The sequence below is a fragment of the Sinohyriopsis cumingii genome, chromosome 10 (assembly GCF_028554795.1).
Source record: "Sinohyriopsis cumingii isolate HCF-2022 chromosome 10, ASM2855479v2, whole genome shotgun sequence".
NCBI lineage: Eukaryota > Metazoa > Mollusca > Bivalvia > Unionida > Unionidae > Sinohyriopsis > Sinohyriopsis cumingii.
The window spans coordinates 121,157,477-121,169,829 of NC_142970.1; the positions used below are offsets into that span (position 1 = coordinate 121,157,477).

General features: G+C 39.9%; 1 protein-coding gene across 4 annotated transcripts in view; it reads left to right on the plus strand.

The window, feature by feature from the left end:
- Positions 1-8,872: 8,872 nt before the first annotated feature.
- LOC149791115 (uncharacterized) overlaps positions 8,873-12,353 on the plus strand; it is a 125,165-nt gene continuing 121,684 nt past the window's right edge. For all 4 annotated transcript variants that reach the window (XM_089973025.1, XM_089973026.1, XM_089973031.1 and 1 more), the window contains exons 1-2: positions 8,873-8,927; positions 11,833-11,999. In XM_089973025.1, the coding sequence (XP_089829151.1) occupies positions 11,930-11,999 (70 nt within the window). In that variant the 5' untranslated portion in view covers positions 8,873-8,927; positions 11,833-11,929. The remainder of the gene's footprint in view (positions 8,928-11,832; positions 12,000-12,353) is intronic.

Consider the following 12,353-nt stretch of genomic DNA (forward strand, 5'->3'; position numbering starts at 1 on the left):
TGGATTGATCCCTAAGGGTCTTGTCGTTGACCACGTTGACGGGAATCCGACCAATAATGCCATAAACAATCTTCGGATGGTCACGCAACGCAAGAACTGCTTACTGGGTAACACAGGTCATTGTAAAACAGTTGGAAAACGGGCTGTTAAGTCTCGAAATACAGAGACGGGCCAAGAAATGATATTTCAATCAATGGCCGCAGCTGGCAAATATTTCGGTATTTGTCAACCTTCGGTACAACGAGTCGCAAATGGGATCTACAAAACAGCATTTTCAAAAAAGCTCAAACAATATATTTCATTTTCCTACATACAGCTTATCCTCGACGATAACTCGTAAACACTCTCATGCAATTTAAAAATATAAAAAATATAATAATATGAATCACGAAAACATAAATGTCATAATTGTTGAACTCGAAAAATTGCAACAGCGTGGTTTTAATATTTTACTAAACGCTGAAACAATTATGTCAGATTTTGAATCGTTGAATGAGCGCGCCGGCAAGAACAATCTCGCCGCGTGTTATAGGTTCATTAAAAATATACAGAATTACGTTTACGGGTCACTTGCGTCGATAACTGACGATCAGGTATCTGAATTCGTTCCACTGTGCGGCGCAGTTGAGAAGATCAGGCTTGAATTGTCACAACAATATGAGACTCGAAAATTAATCAACACCAGGGTACGACGGCTACAAGGTCACATAAAGAATCTTGGAAACGCTAACACTTCCGAAAACTCTTCGAGTTCTGACACGGAAATGCCTACGGGTACTAGTGTTTGTGACTCCGTCGACGAAGTATGAAAGTGTCTCACGCTTTGTACATTTTCACGGTAAAAAAAAAATAATACATTTTTTTTTTGCCCAAGCGTGGAAACTCGAAGAGTTTCTCATGCTAGCATCGCCAGAGAAATGTTTTACATTTTCAGAATTTGCTCGAGCGCGGGCGCATCAATACAACAATGAGAATAGTTCATAATCTGTTCTCGTTGACACCAAGCTGTGATATGATTTTGCTGTAACTGCGTCAATTGTGACGACGTCAACAAGAAGTCTTCGTTGCCATACACGTCAACGATTATTTTAACGGGGAAATACTGTTCCGAGAAACTCTTTGAGTTTCCAAATGCGGTTTTTATTGCTTCGTGAAGAATTTGCTTATCATGAATATGAACTCGTGCGTGAATGTATTCACACATTATATACAACCGTTTTTTTTTAAATGCGTGAAACTCTTTGAGTTCGAGTGATGCAGAGCATTTCCAAAATGTGCTTTGCGCATTTTCAGGATTTCACCAGTAAGTTCACCGAGATTGTCTCGCCACGCAGGTCCAACAAATTTCCCCGTTGGTCGGTGAGTTTGAAATTTATCGTTGACAACCACGGATTATTACACCGTAGATAGACCACATTGATTGGTTCTTGCACAATCAGAAAACCAGGGGGGTCTTTTGGTGTGAACGTATACAGGATAAACCCCTGTTGGGCCGTAGTGTCAGCGCTAGCGCTGTAGCTACCGTCGATGACGTCACATACAAGATTGACCGCGATAACATCTGTGATATTTACGATCCCGACGGAGATGTGTCTGCCGTCCGCGGATGTACTGTTGTCGTGCTTGAGAATAACCGGCTGCGGTTTTGTTCGCGTGTACGCGGCAAGAATATCTTCGAAAGATTTCTCGATGAGATCCTTGACTGATTTTTTCATCGCGGGCACATTATATCCGGGGAGTTTAAACCCCGGAATATCTTCCACACGGATATTATTCAACGTCGCAAATTTTATTCTTCTGTCCGGGGTAGGATCAACCAAAAATCTTTGAATTACTATTTGATTTGTTTTTTCCATCAAGGATGCGAGTTTATTTAGTTTTTCTATGGTCGTGATAATTTTATTACGAGTCGCGATTTTATCACTGGAAGAAATATACTCTTGAAAATACCACCGCAATAGTCTTAGCTCTTCTTGATGATATTGTTTGATCAGATCAAATATATTTCCTACCAGGGTCACGTGTATATTAAGGGAACCAGGGTACCCGGTTCGGTAGAACCTTAACCCCAACCCGTCTTCGAAGGTATCCATGAAATAAACTTCATCATATATTGGTGGAATTTGAAATCTACCCAATCTGTCGGTCCTTGGTCGTGCGAAAATGTCGTGTAGTTCTTGTTTATCGGTCTCGAAATCCGATTTTTTAGGTTCTGGTGGACCCTGTTCAAACCCCGGTTGTATTTGTGGCCATCCTAATACGGTCCTGATTGAACTATTGTATATATCCACGGCGTATCCCGGTGTTGAGATTTCAATGACCGCAGACAGCGTTGGTTCATGAGCTGTTATAGATATTTTGGCTTCCTTGCCGGTGATTCGTTTTATTTGGCGTTGTATCTCATTATTGATTTCTTCGATCTGATAACTCCCAGTGGGGAGTGTAATTGTATCCCATTCAAATTCACGTTGTTGTGGGTCCGCGCTGGGTTTCCCGAACACGAACGAATTATTCGGCTGCTGACCGCCAAATGATGCCGACCTGACATTGGGCCAGCTGTGATACACACTGAGCTTTGCTAACGCGATTTCACTCACACGAATTGGAGTTGGAAAATTAATGCTGAATTGTGGTGTCGTCGAGGACACTGAGATCATTGTGGTCCTTACCGGTGTTGTGTTTGTGACTATTTGCTGAAGCAGTTCTTGTGACATTATTTATTTGTTTAGTTTTCAAATAGTCATTGTACGCATCTGACATTAGTTTGAATTCAGAATCTGATATCGACGCGGCGTCGCTGGATTGCACGTCTAACGATGATGATATCAGCGATGATAATTTCTGATATGCGGTCGTGGCTGTATTTAATTTTGTCGTGTAATCGTGTAATTTTGTGTTAGCACACGAGGATATTTTTTTTGCTATGATGCCGAAAACTTCAGCTGTTGTTGTGGCCGCGGAAACACAGATCGTGGCGGCGACTGCTGCAGTTACCGGAGTGACCGCTGATAGTATTACTCCCGCGGATGCAACAACGGCAGATACTGAATAAACCATAACGTCTAACACTGTTATGCGGCGCTTGTATTTTTTTACTTTTTGACTGGTTACTTCGATGACAGTTTTTAACTCAGATTGCCACTCACGGACTTGATTGTATCGATATTGTTGAGCATCTGGAAATCCTTCGGATTTCAACGTTGACATTTATTTAAAAATCGCTGCCGATTTTCAATTACGCGGTAACCAATTGAGGCGTTGCAGCGACGAATTCCAAACAAAACCAGTAAGATGTTGCTGTTAAACTATCGTCCTCGGCTTCAAGCATAAATGTTTCCTCGGTTCCGCTGTTTAGTATTACGGTTACAACCCCGGAATACTTATCGGTGGAATGTCTCCAAGGATATGTTGTGAAGATTTCAAATTTAGCGGCTGAAAACACAGACAACCTGTAAACACCGGTGGCCGTTGCTGTATATTTGATAGTGCTATTTTGTCGTGACCATGTTGCGAATCCCGATGATACCGTGAATACGATGTTGGTAATATGCCCCGGAGTAACTCCAGTGGGAACTTTAATCAAACTGGTTTTGTTAACGATCTCAGGAATTCCCGATACTATATCGTGCTGTGTTTGTTTGATCGTGTTAATGTCGGTCTTTACATCAGCGAGGTTTACACCGACGACTGGAGGAGTCCCAAAGAACTTATCCACGGTTTCACTGGTTTTTGCGAAGTTTCTTTGGAGTCTTTTAAACCCGTTTACGTGAACATCATACTCTGACCGCAGCGTATTTAGTTTACCGTTGATGATGTCCACGTATTGTTTGTTTGACGCATCCTGGTCGGATTCGGGATTCGCTAACGCGGTTATTTTGTTGCCGCTCATGCTGAGTTCGCCGGTCATTACGTCGCCGGATTTTATTACTCTGTCGATGATTAGGCCAGCAACGAGTTGGTACTGCGTGTCGACGTATTGTTTATTTGCGGCATCTTCGAGACCTTCCGGATTTTTTAGAACAGTTATTTTGTTGCCGTTCATGCTGAGTTCGCCTGTCATCGTGTCACCGGCTTTTTTCACACATTTATCAACACCTTTATCAATACTGTCTTTGATGCTTGCGATTGATATATTCGAGTCCTTGATCCGGCCGCCATCACTAAATGCAACGAAGTTATCCTTGGTAGCTCCAAGAACTCTGCGAATTATATCATTCAACTTAATGTTGCTCGTTTTTAGTTTTCCTTGCCTGTCTTGGAAAATAGCAACTTCATCTGGGTCAACTCCAGCTATATTCAAAAGATTATCGACTTCATCTCGGGTCACATATTTTGAGAGATCAGCATCTGTGCTTGGTTTACCTCTTCGTGTGAAAGGTCTTCCGTAAATATCCACCATTATTCTTATTGCTGTTTTTCAAATGCTAAGCATTTCTCGATGCGGTATATTCATACACTACTTTATGAGGAGGAGTTGCTGGATTTCTTGAGATTGCATCAAGAACATTTAAAACCTCGCTCCCACAAATGGGCAAATCAATTAATGTTTGTGTTGGTAACGTCGACTGCCACACTGGAACATTAGAAAATCTGCTGACATACTTGAGAAACTCAACTGGCGGTGCTAAACCGTACGAATCAAAATAGATAATTCCACGTGGATCGATCGCGTAAGCAACCCAGTGAGTTCCCGGACCATCTTTGTTGTCGAGATTGATAATGCCAGTTTCTGGATTATTCGGTTGTTGCGGTAATTGATCTCGCATAAATACTCCTCTGAAATGTTTTATACGCAATTTTTTAACAGCATCTAATAAATCAAAATTGCTCATCGGAAACTGCGTCTCACGAAGCGTTTTTAAACCCGTTTTGGGTACCATGATGCCGGAGTTCCTGGTAGTCTTAGACCTGATCCGCTCGCGGATTTCCCCTTTTTTTTCTTATACCCTTTTCCGGTTACTTTCTTTAGTGCCATTCCAGCTGCGGTTCCAACTGCACCAAGTGCTGCGGCTTTTGCTACGGCTGGTGCTGCTGCGGCAATCAATGCCGGTATTGCTGCGAGAAGAGGAAATATTCCACCGGTTTTAGTCATGTCCTTGATAGCTGCAGCAGAGAAATCAAGTCGGACACCGGTTTTTGCTGTTAGTGCCTTATTAAAATGTTTAAGCTGAGTATTAGTCAACGACAGCTTGTTTGGACCACCAACAAGTTGATCTCGTTTTAGTGTTATTGATGTCCCGCACGTGCTTGCGTTCTTCGATTGCAATTTCTTCGTTTGACCGGAAGTCAAGGTGACATTAACATGACTGTATGACATTATATCCTAAGTTTGATTTTAATTGCGTTACATATTCTCGATTGGAGCGTCGATGACCCTCATTCGTCCGCCAACACCTTCAAGCAGCATTGCTTTATCGGAGAGTATAACCGCAATCGCTCTGTAACCACCAGCAGGAACACCTACACGAGCTCGGAAATGTAGGTCGACAACAGATTGTTTAACCAGATCAAGATGTTCCAGCGAAAAGTAATAAATCGGATATAAACTCATAAAGTCTCGCTGTGATATTTGCAGGCCAGTGTCTACATTAAGGTCGCGCCCCATAAATGACATCAGACGATAATACGCGCGTGCGACACGATGATGTGCGAAATCTATTAATATATCCTCAGATGGCTCCTGATGCCCATTTATTCTCAACGAAACTTCAGAAACTCCAAGTGTATCAAATACCATTGGATTTCTTTCCTGGCTACCTATTCTAGCACGGAGTTGAAATGCAATGAAAATATGTCGTGGTGCTGATACTCCTTGTTGCGATGATATATGCCATGTAAACAACCCACCGTGATCACCCTGAATAACGTCTGTGGTTGTTGTTTTCCAGGATAGCAGTGATTTACCGTCCGTGTTCATGAAAGACAACAGTCGTTCTTCTTCGGTGATTGACGGAGACAACACTGGCATCCACAACCACAGTTTAGTTAGTATTACCTGACCAGGGGCAACAGCAGCATCTCGCCAGATAGCGTCATTATCATCAGGTTTTCGCACAAGTACAACTGTGTGTTTGGCACCGAATATGACCTTGTGGACATCTCTGCAGAATCCAAAGATGTGAGACAATGGAATCACACCTGAGAACTCTTCATCTCCACTTAACATCGATCTACGTGTTGCAAAACCCAAATTAAAATTTTCGTTCATCGATGCAACTGCGTCACCGGCATTATTCATTGTTACATTCCTGTTCTCGGGGATGTCGGTTATATCCTTTGCAAACATCATTGATGGTCCGGCTGATCTGGTGTAATCATCCGAGTATCTCGCCAACCCGAGAATTGTTGTGGCAACGTCGACGTTATCATGAATTGTTTCAATTTCTTTTCCATCTATCATGTAAATAGCGGATTTAAATAACGCCATGATGCCGTTGTTAACAAATCCAACTCGGTCGCCGATTCCGTAGCCGGTGTTATCATTCTTTAAAAGCCTACCTTCAACTTCGATGAAGGCCTCAGCGGGCAAGAAGTATCTACTTGTATCCTGGACCTGTAGTTCAATTCTTCCGCGTTGGTTAGGATCACGTGCTTCATAAGAATAATATTGAAAATCACGTACAGAATCATCCCTAAGTACTGGTTTGGACATATCAAACGCGTCATTGGATTTTCGTGCAAACATTATTATTATTTGTGATGATCTAATTAAAATGTTATCGTCACCGGAAACCACTACCAGCTATCAAATTAGCAGTTACACTATCTTGCAACGCTTTGGAGGTAATTCCTGCTGTTGCGATCTCAGCTAATTTCTGATTTACGGCCTTATTTACTACGCTACTAACATTTGCCGGCATAGCTTCAGTGGATGGTAGTTTTACTGGCACCAACCTCTCGACTGGGTTTTTTTTTCGTATCAGCTGTGCTAGTCGATCCTTGATTAATTGAAATGCTTTCCCGGCAAGACTACCAACAGTGCCAATGGCTTTATCCTTGACAACATCAGCGGCTTTCATCGCGAATTGTTTTGCTAACGGTCCAGCTTTCGGAGCGATTCTTGTGACTAAATCCCTAACAACATCACCGACTCCATCTCCGTAAACAACCTCGTATACTGGTAATCGTGAGTTTACTACTCTGACACTTCTTGGTCTGCGAAAAGAATCGTGTAGTATCATTTTATTTAATTATTGTTTCTCTAACTGAATTTGCTAGCAAATTTAATTATTAGTCGCTGTGGTAACCGTCTGCGAGTTCATCAATGAGCCCCCGGTAGATGCCGATATCCATAATGCCACGCTGAAATAGTCTCTGACAGATATTTGCGGCTTCATTTATAATTTCCGGAGAGTTGTTTCCGGCACGTCTTCCTCAGATGAGAACTTCCAACCGTGATACGTCATTGACGATGCTATCAGGACAGATGTGGTTATTATATCCGCTGCCTGTTTTCTCTTTTTCTTGTTGTTCTAATTTCTTAATTTTCTCTCTTATTTCGTCAATTTCTTTTCCCTTTTTGTTGTATTGAATAACTGCGGCTTGGTATGCATCCTTATTTTCCTTATTTCTTTTGTCAAGTTTCCATTTTTCTTCTACAACTTTTTGAAGACCGAACTTTTCCCTCACCAGGTCACTTTCTTTTATGAGTAATTCTTTTAGTGTTGGTGAGGGCGGCGAAATGGACGACGAAACAGGAGTGGAAAAATCATCATCGTCATCGGGAGCGCTAGCGCCCATTTGTTCACGCGATAAAAATTCAGGCACTGGATCGGGCAGTGTCATTTGCAGGATTTGAGCTTGTGTTTTCTTCGCCGGTATTTTTGCCTGCTTTTTCATTTCCCTTTCCTGAATTTTTGCCTGCCTTTCCCTTTCCATCTCTTGTATTTTTGCCCGCCTTTCCTTTTCCCTTGCCTCCATTCGTTTGTCTCTTAGTTCCTTATTAACCACAATTACGCCAGTTTTTATAAAACTATAGATATCATCAATGTTAGGTATTCGAGAATAGCCTCGGTTTACTTTATAAACATAATCCCGCCACTCACCCTGGGTCATACCCAAGCCAGCTCCTGGTTTTAGAAAATCTTGCCGGTTAGGATAATTTAAGACAATCCAAGCAGAAAACTCCTTAAGCTCATCTATGTTAGTAAGCGGAATATTTTTTATTTCAGTAATACCATCTTCGGTAAATTTATCAATAAATGTTTTTTTAGCAACTGTCACTACTCCGGCGGCACCTGGATCAGCTACAGCACCTGCATCTGCCTGTTGCTGTTTAAGTTCTTCTATTGCTTGAAGTAGCCCTCGTTTTGTTTTGGTAGGGTCGGCAAGATCAGGTTTTCCTACAATTGCAGTTTTAACTTCACCAGTAGCTGCTGTAATAGGCTTAAATAATTCCTCCGCAGATGTTGCAAACTCAACTCGCGCTTCTTGTCTTGCTTTTAATTTTTCCTTGACGGAATCACGAACCGGAAGAAATTTTTTAATCGCGGCTAGTCGTTGTCGTGCCAGTCTAGTTGTGAGTGCTTCTCCGATATTTGCCATTATTTGATAACCTGCGATTTAATTATCGCGCATGGATTTGTGACAATAAATTTACACGACCCGCGGACACGATACCGTATGGGACTTGATACATTGTATGGTTAACGTGAGAAACTCGAAGAGAGCAGCCCCGGGCGGCGACAACAAGTTGGGGGGGGGGTCGCGTTTTTTTGTCTCGTTGCTGTTGTAGAATCCCCCCCCCCCCCTTCTGAAGGCTTATTTTAGCATTTGGAAGTCTCGTTTTGTTGTAGGATTAGCTTTTTTTTTAAGGCTTATTTTATCATTTGGTGGTCTCTAGACCTTTGTAGGATTCGCCCTCCCTGCTGCTGATTTATATTCAATTCAAGGGCTGTATACTCATTCAAGGGATTTATACCCATTCTGTAAGTATAAATGTACTATGTACGATTCTAAAACTACCTGTGTTTGATATAGCACCTACTGTGGTTACAATTGTATTAACTCATATCGTGTCATTACATGAAATGCTATTGGAACTAACTCATATTGAATCAGTACATGAAATGCTATTCGAAATCATTGAGTCATTATATGAAATGCTATTGGAAATAACCCATATTGAGTCATTACATGTAATGTTTTTGGAACTAACTCTTATTGAAGCAACACATGCAATGCTATTGGAAATAACTCAGCACATGAAAAACATATGGTCTAGTGGTTAAAACAGTGCCGGATTACCAAATAGGCAGAGTGCCTAGGGGCCCCGCGACAACGGATCAAAATAAAATTGATAAAACGTATTAGGAGATAATATGCAGGGGGGGGGTTCAACTGCCTAAGGGCCTCCACGAGGTTTAAATCTGGCACTGGGTTAAAGCATCCGCCTCGGATGGGGGAGGTCGCGGGTTCAAAACCCCGACCGAGTCATATCAAAGACTTATAAAAATGGTACTAGCAGCTGCCTGTTTTGGCGCTCAGTATTACGTGGCCTGGTGTCCGGATAACATGTCTGGGTAGGACATAAGGCTACATCTCTGTGGCATGATGCCCCAGTGCTAGATATCACTATAAACTGTCACACAAACATAGTAACGATATGACTGAAATTCTTTTTAAATCTACGTTTAAAATTCAAATCACACACACACACACATACACAAACACACACGCATTGAATGAATACATTAAATGGTATTGGAAATAACTCCTAATGAGTCAGTAAATGAAATGTTATTACTGATTGGAAATAACCATTGTGGAGTCTAAACGTTAAATGCTGTTGGAAATTACGAGTTCCTCATTAACAGTATTTACACCCACCACCATCCCATACACAATATCTACAGGCAACTCTAACTTTTTGTCCACAGTGGTTACATCCACCACTAACCTTCCTATCTACATTATTTACACCCATCACCAACTCGTCATGTAAGGCATTTACACCCATCACCAGCTCGTCATGTACATTATTTACACCCATCACCAACTCCTCATGTACATTATTTACACCCACCACCAACTCCTCATGTAAGGCATTTACACCCATCACCTACTCGTCATATAAGGCATTTACACCCACCACTAACCTCCCTATCTATAGTATTTACACCCACCACGAACTCCTCATGTACAGTATTTACGCCCACAAATAACTCCCCATCTAAAGTTTTACACCCACCACTAACCTTTTCAACCAGTATTTACACCAATTTCTAACCTGCCCATCGACACCATTTAAATCCACCACCAACATACATATGTAGAGTATATACACAAGCCACTAACCTTCTTCTCATTAGTTGTTGCCCTGATTGAATTATACAGGTGATTAACATGACATTCTTCTTCTACTTGTACCCCTCCCCCTCGCAGAGAAATTACAAAAGGGTGCACGTGATGTCTACACGTAACACGTCTGTGTAAAGGTCAGTTTCAGTCTTCATTTTGTATTTCAAGAGTTGTTGCTGTGCTGGATTGATTATATAGGACAGTATTACAATTATTATACTAATTATATAAGAAAGTAATATAATTATTACACTAATTATATAAGACATTAATATAATTATTACACTAATTATATAAGACAGTAATATCATTGTTACACTAATTATATAAGAAAGTAATATAATTATTACACTATTATATAGGACAGTAATATCATTATTACACTAATTATATAAGACATTAATATAATTATTACACTAATTATATAAGACAGTAATATCATTATTACACTAATTATATAAGACAGTAATATCATTATTACACTAATTATATAAGAAAGTAATATCATTATTACACTAATTATACATGTGATGTGATTTGGATTTTTAACGTAGCTTTAACAATTTTTCAGTAATATCGCTACGATGTCTGCAATGTGGCAGTTTATAGTGATATCTAGCACTGGGGCATCATGCCGCAGACATATTATAAATGTCTAATTATTTAAGAAAGTAATAAAATTATTACACTAATTATATAAGACAGTATTATCATTATTACACTAATTATATAGGAAAGTAATATCATTATTACACTAATCATATAAGACAGTAATATAATTATTACACTAATTATATAAGACAGTAGTATAATTATTACAATAATTATATACAGGAGTAATACAATTATTACAGTTTCGTATTTTGCATAGGGGTTAGAATTTTTTGAAAAAAGGATTTCCCCGGCTTTCCTCACTGGTTATACTTTATATTTAAAAAAGTACCTCGCATATCTAAGGTACATTTCAAAGAACCTTTAATTCCCTTTATGTTAGTGTATGATTCATGTGTATATTATAGGTTATAGATTATACAGCTTTGCATTACTCCAGATGTGCACCTTTAAAAAAAGTGCTAATTCAACTTGGTCATTTTCACTTAACTTCAGAGGTATATTGCTTACAAAAAGAGTCGATACGTTTTTTACATTTTATATATTTGGTAACTCATTCATTGCTCTTTCAGAAGTTGGTATTGTCTAGTCTGGCAAAATTAATTTTCCCTATTTTAATAGCTGCCAAGGATAGTGTACTTTATACTAATTCAGGCTGACCTTTTTAGCACAAGGGAGCAGTCAGTCTAGTTAGCAGTGTCCTTAGGTCATGTACAATTTCCAAAAGTACAATATCCAAAGAAATGTCAGCCACATTACATAAAGGTAGAATAAAGGTATGACAACATTATCTCCACTGTGCATGTTTTAAACGCAAACAACTTCACCTTACATACATCACTCTCTCAAAAGTTCATAATAACTAGTGAGCGCCCCCTAAGCAACGTGGACCAAATTAAAGATTTCATCCTTGTCTTACAGCCCAGTCCTGAAGTCTTGACGTCAGCATTGTGTTAGGTTGACAACTCGCTTCATCTGAAGTCAGTAACGTTGTAATACAGGCTCTTAAAGTGATAACATGGCCACCAGAGGGAAGAAAGAAATTGGCTCCAATCTGCTTAACATCGGGACTCTGACACTAAAACCCGGTAAGTGATAATAATAATTATATTATCAATATCACCTCGTTATATAAAGCGCCATTTTACCCATTCCTTTCATTTATGGTATTGTACTTGTATTGTGATATACAATTATTTTATTAGTCGAATTTATAATTTCTGGATTGGCTTTACATGCGGATATTCTGTACATACTAAATGGTGCTTCATATAACGAGGGCTGACGTAGTTTGATAACTTCAGTATTTTCCCTTTAGCTTTATTTGTACATATTATGAACATAGTAAATGGTACTTCATATAACGAGGGCTGACGTAGTTTGATAACTTCAGTATTTTCCCTTTAGCTTTATTTGTACATATTATGAACATGGTAAATGGT